The following is a 19,564-nucleotide window of genomic DNA, read 5'->3' as shown; positions in this document are numbered from 1 at the left end:
TACCTCAGGAGCTAGGAACAGCCTGGCTGGGGCCAGCGGCAGCTGCCCACGTCGCCAGGCCGGCAGAGGCTAGAGAGAGGCCCACAAGCGCGGTCTTCAGAGAGTGATTGGCGACCATGTCCCGTGACTGGGAGCTGCCATGTCCAGCAGAGCAACAGCACATCGGGGGGCATTTGCCTTGCGTGTGTCTCACCAGCACCCCGTACGGCTCCCTGCGTACCACCGACTACGGCCCAACAAGCAAGCAAAAAAAGACGACAAACCAGAAAAGGAAGTTGCCCCGCAAGCCAAAAAGGGGTTATTTTGAAAACGATTTTCTGAAAAATCAAAACCAAAGCTCAGATGTCCCCCCTCGGACTAGGAGGCTAAACTCTGAGAAAGTCCTTCCAACGCAGCTCTCCAGAGTGTGCCAGTGCCACCAGCTGTGCGAGGCCTGGGCTTCATGCCCAGCACCCAGCGGCCTGTCTCCCCGCTGGGAAGGACTGGGCCCAGCACCCCCGAGCGTGGTCCACAAACATAAAAGCAGGGCAGCATCTTCCGTCATCACTACACGACACTGACCTTTCCGCTTCCCCAAAGGTCAAAGCCAACCCGGGGGACGAAATCTTAAGGCAAACAGACACTTAGGGGGCACGTGGAGCCCTGCGGTGAGTCACACACGGGGATGAGGAAGGACAGGAGCCCCACTATCCGCACCCCCCACCCCGCCACGACACTCACTACGCTCATGGCGTCGGCACTGGGAACCGGAAGTAAGTTCTGCTGGTGGAAGCTGGTGGACAGGGCCTGGGACTCCAGCGTGCTCGAGTCCTGTAACTGCTGGACTGCTGGGAACGGGGCCTGCTGACTGTAGGCGTCAGCCACTGGGAAGCCTGCAAGAGCGTCAAAGGGGACATGTGAGGGGACATGAGTGTGAGCTCTGTGTGGGTCATAAGAGTGAGCTGTGAGGGGCCATGAGAGTGAACTGTGAGTAGACATGAAAGTGAGCTGTGTGGGCAGTGAGAGTGATTGTGAGGGGCCATGAGAGTAGCTGTGAGGGCGTGAGAGTAGCTGTGAGGGGCCGTGAGAGTAGCTGAGGGCCGTGAGAGTGATTGTGAGGGGCCGTGAGAGTAGCTGTGAGGGGCCGTGAGAGTAGCTGTGACGGGCCGTGAGAGTAGCTGTGAGGGGCCGTGAGAGTAGCTGAGGGCTGTGAGAGTGATTGTGAGGGGCCGTGAGAGTAGCTGTGAGGGGCCGTGAGAGTAGCTGAGGGCTGTGAGAGTGATTGTGAGGGGCCGTGAGAGTAGCTGTGAGGGCCGTGAGAGTAGCTGTGAGGGGCCGTGAGAGTAGCTGAGGGCCATGAGAGTGATTGTGAGGGGCCGTGAGAGTAGCTGTGAGGGGCCGTGAGAGTAGCTGAGGGCTGTGAGAGTGATTGTGAGGGGCCGTGAGAGTAGCTGTGAGGGGCCGTGAGAATAGCTGAGGGCTGTGAGAATGATTGTGAGGGCCGTGAGAGTAGCTGAGGGCCGTGAGAGTGATTGTGAGGGGCCGTGAGAGTAGCTGTGAGGGCCGTGAGAGTAGCTGTGACGGGCCGTGAGAGTAGCTGTGAGGGGCCGTGAGAGTAGCTGAGGGCCGTGAGAGTGATTGTGAGGGGCCGTGAGAGTAGCTGTGAGGGGCCGTGAGAGTAGCTGTGACGGGCCGTGAGAGTAGCTGTGAGGGGCCGTGAGAGTAGCTGAGGGCTGTGAGAGTGATTGTGAGGGCCGTGAGAGTAGCTGAGGGCCGTGAGAGTGATTGTGAGGGGCCGTGAGAGTAGCTGTGAGGGCCGTGAGAGTAGCTGTGACGGGCCGTGAGAGTAGCTGTGAGGGGCCGTGAGAGTAGCTGAGGGCTGTGAGAGTGATTGTGAGGGGCCGTGAGAGTAGCTGTGAGGGGCCGTGAGAGTAGCTGTGAGGGGCCGTGAGAGTAGCTGTGAGGGCCGTGAGAGTAGCTGTGAGGGCCGTGAGAGTAGCTATGAGGGCCGTGAGAGTAGCTGTGAGGGGCCGTGAGAGTAGCTGTGAGGGGACATGGGAGTGAGCTCCTGGGGCCGCAGGTGACAGCAAGCTCCATGAGCCTGACATGAAAGCAGGGCCAGGCTGAAGCCATGAGGGGCGTCCAGGGGACCAGGGCTGCTCCGACACGTCAGTGACGGGCTCCCCGCTCCCCCACCTGCCAGCAGTGCTCCGTCGTCTGCCCAGGCCAGGAGACTCCCGGGCGGTGCTGAAGCACCTTGTGGAGAACCCGAGCAGCCCCAGCAGTGCCCCGTCAGTCTCCCACACGGACAGCGCCTGCCGGCGCGGGCCTGGTCAGGAAGCACCAGTGCCTGCCCGAACAAAGACACCCGGTCACCCTCACCCGGAAGTGCCACAACGCGCGCCACTGACCTTGGGACAAGGCGGCTGGTCCGAAGGACTGCGCTGGCGCCTGCTCCTCAAACTGGCCGGCCGGGCCCTGCAGGCTGTGCTGAGGGCTCACAAACCGATCTGAAGGGGCACAGGGCGAGGCCCAGTCACAGCCCACCCACGGCCGGGCCCCGCGCTGCCCCCACTTCCGTGCTTCCAGGACTACAGCGGGACTCGGGGCACCCGAGAGCCGAGAGCTGCTCCCGGCCTTGGGGACTGCACAAGTGACTCGCGTCACATGCCCCCAGCCACGGGCGTGGGGAGGCCCAGGAAAGGGGTGGGCGCGGGTGTCCATGCCGCACCTTCGTCTGTCTCCAGCGGCGTCTCGGCCAGCTGCTGGGCCAGGCCTGGCTCTCCCGTGGCCACAACATGCTGCGACTCCAGCGCCAGCAGGCCCTCGGGCTGGGCGGCGGGGGGCGGCGGGGGCGGCGGGAGCTCGCCGCTCTCCATCTCCACCTGCAGGCTCTGCTGGTCCACGGCGCTGTCGTCCAGGGAGGCCGCCTGCTGGTGCTGCTGCAGCTGCTGGGCGAGCTCGTAGCTGCAGAGTCAAGAGCACGCGTGAACACGGGGCGCTGCCGGGCACGGGGGCCTGTTGGCTCGCCCAACAGGGAAGGTGGGTGTCAGCCCGGCGAGAAGGCCAGGCGTGGGGACAGCTGACATGCGGAGGCAGTGTCCGCTAAGTGACTGGACCTGGGGCAGTCAGTCAGGGCCGGCTCTCAGAGCCCTGGTCACCTGACTATACTGGACACTCTTTCTGCTCTTTGTTTAAAAAAAAAAAATGTCTTTTGTGTTTGCATCTAACTTTTGACTATCGTGTATTTGTTTTGTGGTGGTGCCAGGAACTGAACTTAGGGCCTCGCACCAGACCTGGCAAGTGCCCTGGCCCTGAGCTACCTCCGAGCTCCGGGCAACCCTCTGAAGACAGGCTGAGAAGCGTTTCGGCCAGCTCAGGTGAAGCATCAGAGACAGAAACACCCGCTGGAGCTGGTCCGAGCAGCATGAGAGCCCGTGGCCCGCAACAACCAAACCGAAACTGCCAGGCCGCTGCCGTCCGGGAGACACGCCGTGACTCCCGCTCCCCCCGGCTCCCCCGGCGCGGCCTACCGGTGGGTCTTCATGTGCTTCTTGCAGTTGAGGGAGGTCTTGAAGGTCTTCTGGCAGTAGGGGCACATGTAGGGCCGCAGGTCGTTGTGGATGCCCATGTGCCGCCGCAGGCTGCCGCCCGTGGTGAAGGCGCCGTTGCAGACCAGACACTTGAAGGACTTGAGCCCCGTGTGCGTGCGCACGTGGGCCTTGAGCACGCCTGCTGAGACGAAGCCGCGGCCGCACTGCGAACACTTGAAAGGCTTCTCCCCGGTGTGGGACCTGCATGGACGGCCACGGAGGCCACACCCGGCCCGGGCCTCAGTCTCTCACCGTCACCACCCACAGCTCCTTGGAGCTGCCACCCAGAGGGCACTCGGAACACCTGACACTGGTACCGACCACATCCGCCCAGCAGACTGAGCTGCCCTCGATGCTCCCACAGTCCACACACACCAGGAGGGGGACGCAAACCCGGTGGCAAGATCAGGGCTAAGTATTTAAGTCAAGACACTAAAGCATAAAAATACCAAGTGTCACAACTGCAGGGCCAATGTGGCATTTTAAATACCAAAGCTAATGCTCCCCGTGCCCCATCCTGAACCTCCTGACAGGCACCAGGCGCCCAGCCCTGCAGCGTCTGGGTGTCCTGGGCCCTGAGCAGGGGCCTTACCTGATGTGCTGCTTAAGGTGGCAAGATTTTTTATATGCGCGATGACAGTAAAAACACTTGTAGGGTCTATCTGCTTCATTTACAAAATTATTATTAAAATAACTTTGGAGAAACTGGTTCCGTGGAATGGGCTGGATAAGACCTATGAAAGAAAAGAAAATCAGGGAAAATCAACTCACTGTCAAATCCATTCCGGCTGAGCTTCCAAGCACAGCCACAGGAGTTGCCGTCGGCGGGTCGGCAGCCGCAATCAGGCTCGCCTGTGAGCCTCTGGCTGGCCTGTCCCCTCGTCTTTGCCGTCTCCTTTACTCTGGAGAATCCCAAGCTCTCACCCTCGGATCTTTCTAAGTAAGTTTCAATAAAATTATCCTGTTTCACAAAACAAAAGCCACAGTCACTGATCCATTCTCTCGTCGCCCTAGGCATCCCCACGCTGCTCAGCCTCAGCAGAATCACACTTCCAGGGAACGCACAGACAGCCCAGCCAACGCCAGCGAGCCCCTGCGCCCCGACATTGTCCAGCACTGGGGTGGGGGACAGTCACCCGCTTCCGGAGGCCAGCGGGGCTAAGACACTCCAGGAAAGGCTGCCGGCAGCCGTGCAGCTTCTCCTACCCGACTGGACGGGACGCGCAGTGACGGCAGTCAATCTTGAGTAGGAAAATGCTAACACTCAGGCTGACCCATCAGTGACCTCTTCTACAAGGGCTAAACTGCTCCAGGGTGGGCTACGAGAATCTTCACACGCTTTCTTCCGAGGAAATCTTTTTGATCGTTTATAGTGAATTAATCATGACGAGCAGTACAAAATAAATTATTTAGGGCCTGCCGTTGGGGCAGGCTTGGGGGTAGCTGGGAAAACTAGAAATAATGGTGGTGAGAAGGTGCAATGGTGGTGGGATTGGTGTTGGGATACAAATAATCACTAACAACTCTATAAAAATAGAATTTTAAATGGGGGGGCTGGCTTCGGGCTCTGGACCCTCCCGCATGCTGGCTGTGGTTGCTCGACAGTCTGAACACGAGCTGACGACAGTGTGTCTGGTCTGAAACCCCTTGTCTTGAGGCCTGGTTTGCCTCGCGTAAGCCGTGAACACGGGCACTGCACAAAAGCAGGACCCCTCACGGCGCACCGAGGGCTCCAGGCACTGCTCAGCACGGAACAGCCCTCTTCTTCCGAAGCTGCTTCTGCGCAGCGTCTCCATCATCTGCGGTGACTGAGACGGAACGTCGAGCCCGCACAGCTGGCTCACTCCTCGGCGGCCCCCGGCCCCCCACCCCCGCCTGGGTCCGGAGCCCCTCGCACAGCCGTACCGACGTCGGTGATGAGGATGGGCTCCTGCAGAGGCACATCGGGCACCGGGGCGCTGCCCTTGCCCGCGCGGGCCTTGGCGGGCTTCCGCTGGTGCCGAAGCCTCCGCAGCTCCGTGTGCCTGAAGTGGGAAGCAATGTGAGTCTTCCTGTGGCCTGAGGTCCGGAACTTTTTGTCACAGTGAGGACACGCGAAAGGTCTGACACCTGCTGGCAATGAAAGGACACAGGAGACTCACTCCAGCAACGTCTGCCGTGAGCACCCCAGCCCTGCCGGGCAGACCCGCCTGGCACTCGGGCTGACGGCTCCATGCCCACCACGCCCCACGCCCCACGACACGTCTCCCAGCAGGGAGCCGTCTCGCACCAGGGGCGTAGGCAGAGTAAGAACACTGCGTCCTCTCAGGAGAGAGCCTCTGCCCGTCACGCCACGGGCCGCACAAACAGGGCAACATTCCCGCTCTCGCGCCAGCGCCCCCAGCGAGGGGGACGCGCAGACAGCTGGGCCGCCCTGCACCATGAATAATGACAGTGGCGGTTTCCTACCAACAATCACTTCCCTTTGGAGAGGAAAGCCCCTTCCTTCACCATTTAATCAGAAAATAAAAATGCAGACTTCCAAAGAAGTGACCAAATCAACCCATTTTAGCTTTTTCAAAAACCCCATGGTCACAGGGGTCTGGGGAGGGAGCCAGAGTTAAGGAGCCCGGGGGCTGGGGGCAGTGACCTGTGGGCAGGCAGACTCTGACCCTCCCTTCCGGCCAGTGGAGGGAAGGCTCTGCCGAGGCGGCCGACAGCAGCTTGGCCGAGGCCCCTCCCCAGGCCCAGACAACCCCAGGCCTCAGCCCAACCCGACCCCCAGAACCGGTGGGTGTCTCACTGGGCAAGTGAGAGCCCATGAAGCGGAAACCCTCCCAGGCCTCTGCCTGAGCCGCACACCCAGCCCTGTCCAGGTTCACTTCTGCTCCCCAGCAGTGCTGGGGGCCACGAGGGCCAGGCACTGGGTGACCACGCGGCCCTGGGGTCCGTCTCAGGCCCCCACCTCAGGGCATGCACACCTGTGGGTGGGCGCGTACCTGTGTGCAGGCGGATGTGCACCTTGAGGCTCCCCGAGGTGGAGAAGCTCTTCATGCAGTGCTGGCACTTGAACGCCTTGATGCCCGTGTGGGTCTTGATGTGGGCGGTCAGCGTGCTCTTGACGGCAAAGGCCCGGAAGCACTGGGGACACTTGAAGGGCTTCTCGTGGGTGTGAATGCGGATGTGGCGGACCAGGTCACTGGGCTTCCGGAATTCCTTGGTGCAGTAGGGACACACGTGCCACCGAACCCCATTCTCCTCGCGGATGGACCCTGCGGCAGAGAGCAGAGCAGAACCGTCCCCCTGGGCCAAGACTCCGCACATGCCCATACCAGGCCACTGCGGGGGGGGGGCCCAGGGTCAGCACCAGAAGCCTGTGGCGTGGCCGCAGCAGAGGACAGGTCGATTCTGGACAGAGCCGGTATCTGTACCACTGAGCACTGAGGACTCAGAGAGGCCGAGTTCCTGGGAGCAGGTGAAAGGCTCGGAGTCGCGCAGAGACCCAGGGCCAGCAGCAGGTCTCCAGGCCCAGGGGGCACGGGAGCCACACACGTGCGCTCCCAGGCCCGAGTGCCCCAGGACGGCCTGGGCCGTGCCCAGCCCTGCAGGCATCAAGCAGAGACACCCACGCCCCGTGAGGAAATGCTCTGCACTGCCAACCATCGGGGAGACGCAGAACCAAACAACTAGGAGGGACCATCTCCCGCCACAGAGACGGGCACGCATCCCAACGAACAAGAACCACCAGGGCTGGCGCAGATGTGGGGAGAGAGGGTCTCTCGTGCACTGCTGGTGGGATGCCGACTGGTCCAGCCTCTTTGGGAAACAATATGGACATTCCTCAAAAAACTACAATTGAGCTCCCATGTGACCCAGCAATACCACTCCTGGGAATATACCCTGGGGGTCCAAAAACACAGCAGAAACACCTTCTGCATCCCTGTGTTCACTGCAGCACCGTTCACGGTAGCTAGAATCTGGAAACAACCCGAGTGCCCGAGAACAGATAAATGGATCAAGAAACCGTGGTACATCTACACAGTGTACAGTGCAATACTATGCAGCCTTAAGGAAAAATCACTGTCACTGTATCACTGTCATCCCGTTGATCATCGATTTGCTCGAGTGGGCACCAGTAACATCCCTATTCGTCCTAGCCCTAAGATTTTAGCAGCCTCTCTTTACTCGTTCTTCCCAGCAGTGCCCATTCCCTTAGGAAAATTAAGTGCCCATTCCCTTAGGAAAATTAAGTCACGAAATTTGTCTAAAAAAGGATAGACTTGAAGAATATCATGCTGCATGAAAGAAGTCGGGAGAGGGACAGATACAGAATGACTGCATTCATTTCTGGGATATAAAAAATATAAAAACATATAAAACTAATGGGCTGGAGCGATAGCACAGCGGTTGGGCTTTCGCCTTTCACGCGGCCGACCGTGTTCGATTCCTCTGCCCCTCTCAGAGAGCCCGGCAAGCTATCAAGAGTACTGAACCCGCACGGCAGAGCCTGGCAAGCTACCCGTGCGTATTGGATATGCCAAAAACAGTAACAATAAGTCTCTCAATGAGAGACATTACTGGTGCCCACTTGAACAAATCGATGAGCAACGGGATGACAGTGACAGTGATAAAAATAACCAAGATCTGTGAAAGCAGGCCCAGAGCACTGGTCAGTGGTGGGTCAAGGTGTGGGGATGGAGGGTGGTTAAGGTACAGGAAGGCCCAGTGTGACAACACTAGATGGAAATGATCACTCCGGACAAGAACTGAGTATTGACAGCAGGTAAAGGGTATGCATGATAACCTATCGCAAACCGCAATGCCTAAATTGAGAGAAAGAGAAAGGGAGGAGGGAAAGAGAGAGAGGGGAAGAGAGAGAGGGAGGGAGGGGGAGAGAGAGAGGGAGGGAGAGGGGGAGAGAGAGAGAGAGAGAGGCCTGCCATAGAGGCAGGCTGGGGCAGGGGCGGCTTGAAGGGGGGGAGGGAACAGGACATTGTGCTGGGAAACGACACAGGAGGAGGGATGGGTGTTGGAACATTCTGTGACGGAAACCCAATCACGAACAGCTCTGTAACGCTCTACCTCACGGTGACTCAATTACAAACAAACTCACGCTACAAAGGCAAAGCTCGGGAGACGCCGGCTCTGACGCCAGAGGACAGCCACTAAGAGCTCAGGCGGCCCCACGGCGCTGACAGTGACCAGCTGGAGACACCGAGGGCCTCTCGCCTGCAGCCTACTGCTCGCTTCCCCAGTCGAGTCGGGGCTGACTTATCTCAGACTGATTTCACTGAGGGAAATAAACCAACTGAAATAACATCTTAAGTATAACAGTTAAAGTAGGCAGCAGAATCACTCTGGAAACGTTCTGTTACATTTACAACCTGGGGAAGGAACCCACTCTCTAAAACTGTCCGACACCCCCTCCCCGCCCTCCAGGGCACTTCCTGCTGCTCTCAGAGGTCACTCCCAGCAAAGCCCGTGACGTGCGGGGCCTGGGCCAAGCTGGGCGCAGGCAAGCAGGCGGCTGCACACACAGACCATCACTCTGGCCTCGAGGGCTTTGGGGGGGGAGAAGAACATATCCCATTTCCTTCTTTCGTCAACTGACAAGCCGGAGACTGCCCCCGAGAGACAGCCGCTTCTCACGAACACGGCCACAGGCGGCTTTGCCTATTTATTTTTCTGCCAGAAAGTGGGATGTGAGCATCATGTGAACTCTGGGGGGCGTGATCTGAGCCAGGACCGCGGACGATGCCAGGGCTTAGGGACACCATGCCGGTGCCCACCCGGGTCGCTGGGGCCCAGACGGGGTCTCAGCCAAGGCCAGTGACATTCCAGGGGCCCAGGCTGTGGAGATTAGCTGGGAAAAGCCACTTACACAGCAGGTGTCTTAGACTAAGGGCCAAGTGCCCTGAACTGTTTTTCTCTTTGTAATCCTACCAGAATAGATCACGCAGGAACACCAAGCGTGCGGTGGCACCAGCTTGTGCAGAAATATCCCGACGCAGGCAAAGAAGTCAGAGAATGAAAAGCACTGAGGTTTGAAAGCAGCGAGCCAGGACGCGAGAGAGGAGAAACAGAACATGGGCCCACTGCTGGAATCGGCTCGATGCTTAAGTGCTTACTTAACAACACCTGAGACCTGCACCTGAAAGCCAGCAGGTGAAACCAAACTCAGACATCACTGAGAGGCCTGAAGACCCACCCCACAGAGCGGGCATGAGAGGGGCAGACTTCTCGCATCTTTGGTTAGTGAGGAAACGGGCCCAGCAGTCTGGCTTTCCCAGAATTAAAGTGTCCCGAGTCCTGGGGGCTGCCCCGCCGACATCTCCGTTACTGAGCCGGACACACCCCGGTCAGATTAGCGTCTGCAGAGGCCCCTGGCCCCTCATCCCCGGGAGGCGGAAGGGGCGCAGACCGGAAGCAGCGTGCCCTGCCCCTGGCGGCCCACATCCTCTCCACGGCGCTGACCTAAAGCACAGCCACCTTCAGGTGGGACAGTCGCCATGGGGCAGCGGAGACGTGCAGCAGGGCATGCCCTGGCCCCCGCACCACACAGCCACACCACACTGCAGGACAGGCTGTGGCGTCTTCCAGGGCGAGAGGCTGCCCGGGCAGGTGAGGGCTGGGGCTCACGGAGCCAACCTCAGGGCACGCTGCATGGGCCCCTGGGAGGCGCTGCCCTCTGGCCGCATGGACCACCCGGGTTTCAGCTCTGGGGAATGGACAGGGGCTGTGAGGCCGTGGGCACCCTGGGGTCCTGCTCAGCACCAGGCACACCCTGGCAGGGCATCTCGCTGCGGGAGATGGACAGACACAGACGCCACGAAGGGTGGAGCTGGGAAGGAGGATGGGGCTGTGCGGGGGGTGGGGGGGGGCGGCGGGACTGTGTGGGGGAGAGGGCGGGACTGTGGGGGGAGGAGGCGGGGCTGTGCGTGGGAAGGGGGTGGGGCTGTGCGGGGCTGTGCGGGGAAGGGGGCAGGCGGAGTCCAGGGGATGCTCTCTCGCCGTGCTGGCCTCTGAGCTGGCCGTGCCCGCCGACAGGCACTCGCGCCCTGGCACTCCCGCACGGCAGCCCCCACGTGCGCACACCGGCCACCAGGGCCCGGGCACCCACCACATCTGGTCCCCAGGACACAAGGGCAGAGCCGGACGCAGGGAAGGGGAGCAGACACCGCTGTGCCCGCCCAGCCCGCCCTGCAGCCCCACACTGGCCTCTGCTCCTCACGGGAGGATCCACAAGCATCGGGAGTGGCCATGGCTGTGCCTGGGACAGCTGGGAAGGCTGAAGGTGAGGATGGCGCGGGCCGGCTGCCCTGCCGGAGCCCCAGGGCCACGGGTCAGAGGGGCAGGCTGCAGGGGCCAGAACCCGGGAGCCAGCAGGGGACGGTGACGGGACCCCGGGGCTGGACCGTGGACAGAGGACAGTAGGGAAGGTGCAGACGAGCCCGGGGGTACGGGCGTCCGGACACTCCTGGGGTTGGCGCCCGGGAACAACCCCAGTGGCCGCCAAGTCTGTGTGCACGGCGGGAGGGGCGGGACCGTGGGTAGGGACAGAGGAGCACAGGGGCTCCAGGGCCGGGGCAGCGAGCGGGAGGAAGCGGGCAGGAGAGCGGGAGGGGGTGGGCCGGGGTCCGCCCTGTGCAGCAGCCCTCGGTGGCAGCGGGGGACGCGCAGCCGCTTACCGGGCAGGAAGGGGGACTTCTTCCTGAGCACTTTCTTTTCCTTCTTGTCCAGCTTCTCGGGGCTGTCCTGCTCTTTGTCTGGCTCCCCGTCGGCAGGCTCCGCCGGCTCCCCGGCCACGCTGGCCATGTCCGCGGGCTGCAGCTGGGCGCTGGGCGGCCTGGCTGGGCTGGCGTCGCTGGGAGGCGCTGCAACTGGAATTGAAGACAGCCCACTGTTTTCTAAGGCTTGCTGAGACAGAACAGAACTAAGAGGTTAGGAGACACGGAGGCCAAGACAGTCACACAGCCCGCAGGAGCCCCGGGAGCCCGCGCCACAGGCCCACCCACCCCCGGGGCGCCAGCCTGCTCCTCTCCACCCACGACGCGGGGCACGTCCCCCGGCTGAGCGCAAGGTCACTGCAGTAAGCGAGCCAGGCCGCAGGAGCCATCCCCGGACGAGTCTGCTCGGACCCCACACTCGGGGCGGGGGCCCTGTCCACCCTTAAGGCGGAGTCGGTGAGGGGCCTTGTCCGGCCTCTACGGATCCCCTGAGAGTCCAGCCCGGACCAATGGCCAGGGGAAGGGGTCTGCTCCGGAAACGAAGCGGAAGTGGAGTGGGACAATCAGACAAGAACTCGGCACCGTTGGGCCCGGCTCTCCCACGAGCAAGTCCCTGTACGCTGGCCTTTGGGGGCAGTGGCCGGCAGCTCTGAGGACCTCCAGACAGTTACATCAGGGCCCCACAGAGAACCAGGTGTCCTGTCCACAGACCAGGAAGTCCCGCAAGGCCCGAGCACTCGGCGGCCCTGCTTCCCCGAGAAAGCCACTGACGCACAGTCGAGTCGGGGGACGTGAGCACCGAGCCCCGAGGTACTGCCCAGCGGGCGGGTGCGGAGCAGGGGAGCGGGGCAGCCGAGCCGGCGCCCGCGTGCCTCACCTGCAGGATGTCGGGGCTGACGCCCACCGTGATGCTCAGGTGGTGTCCGGGCTGAGGGGCCTGGCTGGCCTCCACTGGCCCCGGCTCCGACAGCTCCAGGAGCTGCTGGATGACGTCGGTCACCGCCTGTGCGTTCTGCTGGCTCGGGGTGGACGCGACCTGGGCTTCCGTCTGCTGAAGAGGTAAGGTCTGGAAAAGCGTGGCCTGCAAGAGCAACCGCTCATGAGAAGCAGAACCTGCCGGTGCCCGCACTCGTGCCCGGCCGCCGCCGCCCAGCAGTGCCGCCCCGGCCTGCTGTGCTAGACCCGGCGGCAGCCCCGGACAGACACACAGCTGGGGAGTTTCTGAGTTCAAACAGTGTCGCGGCGCCACAGGCGTCCCCACGTTATAGAACTGGCTCTTGGGTAAAACCTGCTCTGAGTGACAGGGAGATCGAACGTCTCCATCCACCTGCTCCAGACGCCAGCGGCCCCGACGAGGGAGGCGGTCAGCGCTCGTCTGGAGGGAAGGACTGTGAAGGACAAAGGCTGACTCGGCTTCAGAGGAACAGGAGGGACACCACAAAAAAGTCCCGAGAAGCAGATGACAGACACAAACTGGCCGCAGTGAAAGGACCTGGCTAGCGTAGAATCCTCCGAGGTGCCCGAGGGGCAGTCAGAGGAAGCCCAGCGAGAAGGCCGGACAGCGTCTGAGAGACCAGACACAGCAAGCACAGCCCAGCTGGGGGAGAGGGCGGGAGGCCCAGTCTCCAGTCCCCCACACTCCTCCGCAGGTTTTGATAAAAAACCACAAACTTTGAATACGCCCAGCATCGCCACCCCAGGCGACTGAGTCACGTTTGATCTACATCGCCAGATTAAAGAGTGAGAACTCTCACTATTGGGTTACACACTGAACTTATATTGTAAAAAATACTTAATTCAAAACAGACTATTAAAACTTTTAAATTCATCTAACTTTGATTTTGGGACTTACTCCTGGCTCTGTGCTCAGGGATCACTCCTGCCAGGGTTCAGGGGAACCGGACACAGTGCCAGGGATCAACCCCACTTCCGCCACATGCAAGGCAAGCGCCCTGCCCACAGTGCCATCTCCCTAATCATTCTCCAGGATTAAAAGTTATTGAAACACTTGTCCAAACTCAGCCCGGGCTGGAAACATTTGAAGAAAAGAGAAAGAAGCAAACACTTCGTGCACACTGGGGGTTTAAGAACAAGACCCAAATGAGCCACGCTGGGTGCATCAGGGCAGCGGTGCTGACACAGGCGGGCACGGCCACACAGCTGGATGCTCAGACCCCTGTCCCGACAGACGGGCCCAGCCTCTGATGTTGTGACTTGTCACCAACAGAGAGGGGAGCCCCGGGCCCTGGCACAGGAGAGCGGGCAATTCTAAACATGCGTTAGACCCCTCTGCTTCCCCACAGCTCAACGTCCAGAGGAGGACGAAACGGTCGAGTCTCAGCTATGACATAAGCGGGACGGAAGACAACCGTACCGCTGACCTCGGGAATGCGGGTTTCCTAAAGAAGAATCAGCTCTGGCCACTTTACGAGCCCACACGTCAGAGCATCCCGCATCAGAGGGGCACCAGCGGCCCCGCGCCAACCCCGACACAGCCGGGCGCCTTCCTGGCCCCGAGGGACGCTGCCTTCCCAACTTACCGCTAAGACCTGTGCGGTCTCGGAGGAGGCTGTGGGGGTCTGCGGGCCGCCCATGTGCATCTTGCTGATGTGCGTGTTCAAGCTACCTAAACTTTTAAACACGCAGCTACATTCTGTACAGTTATACGTAGGGCCATTCTTCACCTTAAAGAATAAAAATGAGAAACATGACTTTGTACGAGGACTGATAAAAGCACTTCAATTACAGCAAACTGTAGTTTCACTGGAGAGAGATCGTCTCCTCAGCACTGCGCTCCCGAAACCAGCTCCAGACCTGCCCCTCTGTCAGGACTGCTAGTAGGAGGGATCGGAACTCCAGTCTTTCCTGCAAGCCTGAACCAGCTGAGAAGAGCACACATTTCCATTACTGTGACAGGGCAAATGTCTAATAATCATGCTCAATTCCTTAAGTGCTCACTTTTCCCGTTGCTGGCGGGGCGGGGGTGGTTCTCAAGCGGGGCTCAGGGGTCCCGGGCTCCTCGCGCGCATGGCCAGCCCGGGCCCTGTAGGCCCACACCATCTCCCGGGCTCCTGATCCAGCACAATGTTCCCCAGTGGAGTGCCAGAGATTGCCGTGACTCTGACCGACACTGCTGGGTAACACAGGTCAGGAAGGACGGCGCCCACTGGCCACTGCCTCATCAGTTCCACAGTTCCCTATGTGACTTCTCGACATACCCACAGTGACAAAAGTGGGCTGGCAGAACCGGGCTGGGGCTGGCGGAGGGGGGCGACTGGCAAGACTGGGCTGGGGCTCGGGGGGCAGCGGGCAGGACTGGGCTGGGGCTCAGGGTGGGGTTGGGGGGCGACTGGCAAGACTGGGCTGGGGCTCAGGGGGCAGCGGGCAGGACTGGGCTGGGCCTTGGGGTGGGGTTGGGGGGCGGCGGGCAGGACTGGGCTGGGGCTCAGGGGGTGGGGTGGGGGACGGCGGGCAGGACTGGGCTGGGGCTCGGGGTGGGGTGGGGGACGGCGGGCAGGACTGGGCTGGGGCTCGGGGTGGGGTGGGGGACGGCGGGCAGGACTGGGCTGGGGCTCGGGGTGGGGTGGGGGACGGCGGGCAGGACTGGGCTGGGGCTCGGGGTGGGGTGGGGGACGACGGGCAGGACTGGGCTGGGGCTCGGGGTGGGGTGGGGGACGGCGGGCAGGACTGGGCTGGGGCTCGGGGTGGGGTGGGGGACGGCGGGCAGGACTGGGCTGGGGCTCGGGGTGGGGTTGGGGGGCGGCGGGCAGGACTGGGCTGGGGCTCGGGGTGGGGTTGGGGGGTGGCGGGCAGGACTGGGCTGGGGCTTGGGGTGGGATGGGGGGCGGCAGGCAGGACTGGGCTGGGGCTCAGGGACAGACTCAGCCCCAGTGCCCTGCCCCGCGGCCTCTGGGCAGAGGCAGTGCCAGGACGGCTCGGGGCAGCACACGGGCACGTCTGCGCACACCGGCCACGGCAGAGCGTCCTGCCCCCTCAGGTCTCCTTTCTCTCCCCCCGGCGAGCACCTGCTTGCCAAAGGGGCGAGTGTGCAGCAGCCCTCGGAGCTGGCCGTGTGGGAACTGTTCCCACGCGTTCCTCCACGGGCGTGAATCCTGGGGCTGGAGCGAGAGCACAGTGGGAAGGCAGGCACTTGGTCTGATGCCACGGCCCACAGGGACCCCGCGGGCCCCCCCAGAGTAATCCCGGGGCGCAGAGCCAGGAGTGAGCCCCGAGCACTACAAACACACGAATAAACAGACTCAGCTCTCGGAGGCTGCCGGTGCGGAGACAGAAATCACTCGCGCCTCCCGCACAGAGGTCTGGGGCTCGGACTCTGCGTCAAGGGGAACACGGGGAGCGACGCGCGAGCCCCGCACCACTTACCTCGGAGTGGACCCTCTGCACGTGGGACTGCAGGTTCCCCTTCTGAGAAAAGGCAGCGGGACAAAAGGCACAGGCGTGGGGCTTTTCACCTGTATGCTTGATCATGTGGGTCTGCAGCGCCCCCTTCTGGTTAAAGGCTTTTCCACACTCGCTACACTTGAAGGGCCTTTCACCTGAGGGGAGAGCCGGGGTGAGCGTCGCTCCCTGCATCCTGCTCCGGCCACCAGCGTCCACGGGCTCTGCCCTGGAGCCCAGCCCGGCCCCCCAGCACAGGGCGGCTGGTCACGAGCAGGGGGGTGCAGGGCGCAGAGCCCAGCGCTGTGAGGGGAGGGTGAGGGCACTTGAGGGTCTCTACGTTCTGGCTCTCCACTCTGGCTCAAGTCCGGAACATTCTCCACCTGATTTTTCACAGACTAACACGCCAAGGGGCCAGGGACACGCTCAGCAGCAGACTGGCCTCGGCGAGTGGAGGGAGACAAACTCAAGCTGAGAACTCGGGAAACCCAACGTCTCATCACATTTTTAAAGATGTTATTTTCTTCCTTCTTTTTTCCCTAAGTTTTCTCTTATTAAAGCACTGTGAGTTCCACAGTTAGCCGGAGCTGGGTTTTGACATACAGTACTCCACCCCCGAGTCCGCCACCCTCCAGCAGCGTTCCCAGGGTCCCTCCCGATCCCCTGGGCCACACCCAGGCCCCCTGCTTGACGGGCCCCTTCTAGGTTCGGGTCTCATGGTGTTGGGCTGTGGATACTGGCTCTGCCTTCCCTAACACACCAACGCACCTTGACCCAAGATGCCAATTTGTTTCCTGGCTCGAAGGAATCACCGAACACTGGTGTTCTGGAAATCTCAACTTTGTCCTGACACGTACACAAAGTCAAATGAGCCTGAGTCACGTCACAAAATCCCACCTCAAAATCCCGGGCTCCACAGCGGAACCAGGGACAGCACGGCATGTGCTGAGAACTGGACGCTCAACAGAGGACACGTCAGAAGCACGGGAGGAAATACAACACAGCATGTCACGCCTGCTCGAAGGCGGTCACACGGGTCCTTCTTCCCGGGAGCCCAGTGAGCAACGCAGCTGCCTCGGCCAGAGATGCTCCCCTGGGCCCCCGGAACGCAGGGGCCACAGGTGGGAGTCACATCCACTCAAGGACCAGGCGGCAGGGCCGGAGCCACAGGAAGGACGCAGTGGGCAGGAAAGGCTGGCGAGCAGTGTCCTCGGCCAGCCCTGGGGACAGTGTCAGGAGGGGCCCAACGGCGAGGCTGAAAGGCCACGCGGAGCCAGCAAGCAGGCGAGACGGGACCCAGGAGCGTTTCCTTCCTCCTCGTGCTTCCCGGCTGAGGAGGAGGTGGGGCCCGGGAGTGAGAACTGACCGCGCCCCCCCACGGCTGCCCGGGACCCTGAGCACCAGACACCATCGGTCCCTACACCCTGACGCTCGTCACAAACGAGGCACCCGCACATTCCCTCTGTCCTTGCAACGAAGACGGAACGACGCTCGTGTCTTCCAAAGGGAGGAACGAAAGCACAGAGCGACCATTCCGGCCGCCAAGTCTGGCCCCGAGGCCCTGGCGAAGGCGCACCTGTGTGGATCCTGATGTGCCGAGTCAGCTGGCTCGGCTTCTGGAACGTCTTTCCGCAGTGCGGACACGAGTAGGTGAACCCGCTCCTGTCGACGTTCCGATTGTAGGACCTCGTACTCGCCACCCTGCAAAACACGAGAAAGGCCAGCTGGGTACCCGCCTGCCCCCAGTCTGGGGCTGGTCCAGGCCACCAGCACCCTCTGGACGGTGAAGTGGCCTCCACACCCCGAGGAGAGACCTGGTCTCTCAGGCCCAGAGGGGCAGGCGGGCCCGGTGCCCCCTGCGGGAGGATGAGCTCTCCCTGCAGCGTCTGACACGGCACCTGTGCACATGTGTGTGCGCGGACGCTGCTCCCTCCAGTGCTCACCACCGCACACACAGCTCTGCAGGGCACAGAAGCCGGCGGGCCCCGAACTCCTCTCCCTTCGGCTGCAGCGCTCTGCAGAGCAGCCCCCGCCCCCGACAGCCCCACCCCTACAGCCACTGCCTGACTCACAGGACCCCGCACCGGCCCCGTCTCCCTCCCCGGAGCAGCTCCTGCAGAGCAGGGCCATAGGCCGCAGGCTGCGACTAGGCAGCTCTGGGGCCTCAGTGTGTCCGCAGGCCGTGCCAGAACCGTGCCCCTCGGCCTGGCTCATACCCTGACCAAGTGGCCGAGGCCTCTGTGAGGGTCGTGGCTGCTGCTACAGGGACCCGCTGAAGAGCGAGGTGACAAAGATGAGGGCGCTGCCTTCCCACGAACCCCACTGGCTCCACGTCCCCCAAAGACCACAGTAACAAGGCAGGGTCTGAGCAGGCCAGGGGAGACACCCGAGACCGTGGGGCTCTTGGCACTGAGCGGGGCTTGGGCACCGTCGCACAGGCCTGGCCCCGCCCAGGCGGCTCTCGGCAGGGAGACACACAGGCCGGCAGGCCTCTGTGCTGGCCACAGGAGCACCGCTGGCCTGGCCCCACATGCGGCGGGCGAGGCTGACCCACTGCAGCCAGAAGGGGCCGATACCTCGTTCCCTCACTGCCACAGACGGTGGACGGCCAGCTCCTGTCTCTGAGCGCCCGCCACAAAGCTCCCTCCGGGCAGCTGACGCTCTCTGTTGGCAGGTGGGGGGGTTCCCTTTCTCAGCAGGCCCCACGCCAGGCCTGGCAATGTTCGGCCCAGCTGGGTGGGGCGGACAGTCCACTGCTCACGGCCCAAACTGCTGCGGGATGCCTGGGCCACACCAACAGTGCCCAGGGTGCCCTGTGGTGTCACGGGTCCAACTCGGGACTTGGCGTGGCAGGCGTGCCTCGGTCCTGAGCAACCTTCCCGGCCCTGGCACTCTTTCTTTGGTCTGGGGGCAGCAGGCGACGCCCCACAGTGCTCAGGCACCATAGGGGACGCCAAGCAGCACTGTGGCCGCTGTGCTGCCTCCTGCTTGTGCATTCCCGAGGTCATCTTCCTCCGTCGGGATGAGCTGCGAGTCACACACGCACGGAGGGAGCTCAAGGCTGGAAGCTGCGCCTGGGTCCCTAAAGCAGCCCTAGTCTGTGACCCACGGGGCCGCACGGACCGGGCCGCCCGCCCACAACACTCGTACCTGACTTTGTAGTGGGTCTTCGTGTGCTCCTTCAGCTGCAGGGGTGTCTCGCACTCCTTCCGGCAGGCCTTGCACGTGAGTGGCCGGCTCCCGGCCAGCTCCTGGCGGTGCCCCTCCATGTGGCCGGCCAGCTGGCTCTGCAGCGCGAACTCATCCCCACACTCGGAGCAGATGAGGTTCTGGAGAAGAAAGGGAGAGGCACCCGTGAGTGGCCACGCACGAGCTTCACCCAGACACGTGTGGGTCCAAGGGGACGTCCCGACACCGTCTCTTCCCCTGGAACAAACAGTGCTTTCTCCTCTCCAAAGACAGACCACGGCGCCCAAGTGCAAACATGTAAAACTCACGTCTTTATTGGAAGAAAAACAGAAACCCAGGGGAAAAGATGAACAGGACTTAACACCGGACTTTAACATGTCTGTGAGGCATAGAAGGACTGCACTCATCTGTGGAGTATGAATAACATCACATGAGGCTGACACCCAAGGACAGTAGATACAAAGGCCAGGGGGATTGCCCCATAGCTGGAAGACTGCTTCATGAGCGGAGGGGAGAGGCAGATGGAACAGAGAAGGGATCACTAAGAAAATGATGGCTGGAGGAACCAGTCGGGATGGGAGATGCATGCCGAAAGTAGATAATGGACCAAACATGATGACCTCTCAGTGTCTGTGTTGCAAGCCATAATGCCCCAAAGTAGAGAGAGAGTATGGAGAATATTGTCTGCCATGGAGGCAG

General features: G+C 61.8%; 1 protein-coding gene across 6 annotated transcripts in view; it reads right to left on the bottom strand.

Moving 5' to 3' along the window:
- ZNF236 (zinc finger protein 236) overlaps positions 1-19,564 on the bottom strand; it is a 47,640-nt gene that overhangs the window by 15,465 nt on the left and 12,611 nt on the right. For all 6 annotated transcript variants that reach the window (XM_055128495.1, XM_055128493.1, XM_055128491.1 and 3 more), the window contains 13 exons: positions 18,827-19,005; positions 17,253-17,377; positions 15,662-15,834; positions 13,819-13,962; positions 12,156-12,359; positions 11,240-11,468; positions 6,551-6,823; positions 5,478-5,681; positions 4,165-4,306; positions 3,513-3,773; positions 2,711-2,946; positions 2,391-2,489; positions 721-872 (listed from right to left, as the gene is read on the bottom strand). In XM_055128495.1, the coding sequence (XP_054984470.1) occupies positions 721-872; positions 2,391-2,489; positions 2,711-2,946; positions 3,513-3,773; positions 4,165-4,306; positions 5,478-5,681; positions 6,551-6,823; positions 11,240-11,468; positions 12,156-12,359; positions 13,819-13,962; positions 15,662-15,834; positions 17,253-17,377; positions 18,827-18,945 (2,361 nt within the window). In that variant the 5' untranslated portion in view covers positions 18,946-19,005. The remainder of the gene's footprint in view (positions 1-720; positions 873-2,390; positions 2,490-2,710; positions 2,947-3,512; positions 3,774-4,164; positions 4,307-5,477; positions 5,682-6,550; positions 6,824-11,239; positions 11,469-12,155; positions 12,360-13,818; positions 13,963-15,661; positions 15,835-17,252; positions 17,378-18,826; positions 19,006-19,564) is intronic.

The sequence above is a fragment of the Sorex araneus genome, chromosome 2 (assembly GCF_027595985.1).
Source record: "Sorex araneus isolate mSorAra2 chromosome 2, mSorAra2.pri, whole genome shotgun sequence".
Taxonomy (NCBI): domain Eukaryota; kingdom Metazoa; phylum Chordata; class Mammalia; order Eulipotyphla; family Soricidae; genus Sorex; species Sorex araneus.
This window is presented reverse-complemented; position numbering and strand designations above follow the sequence as displayed.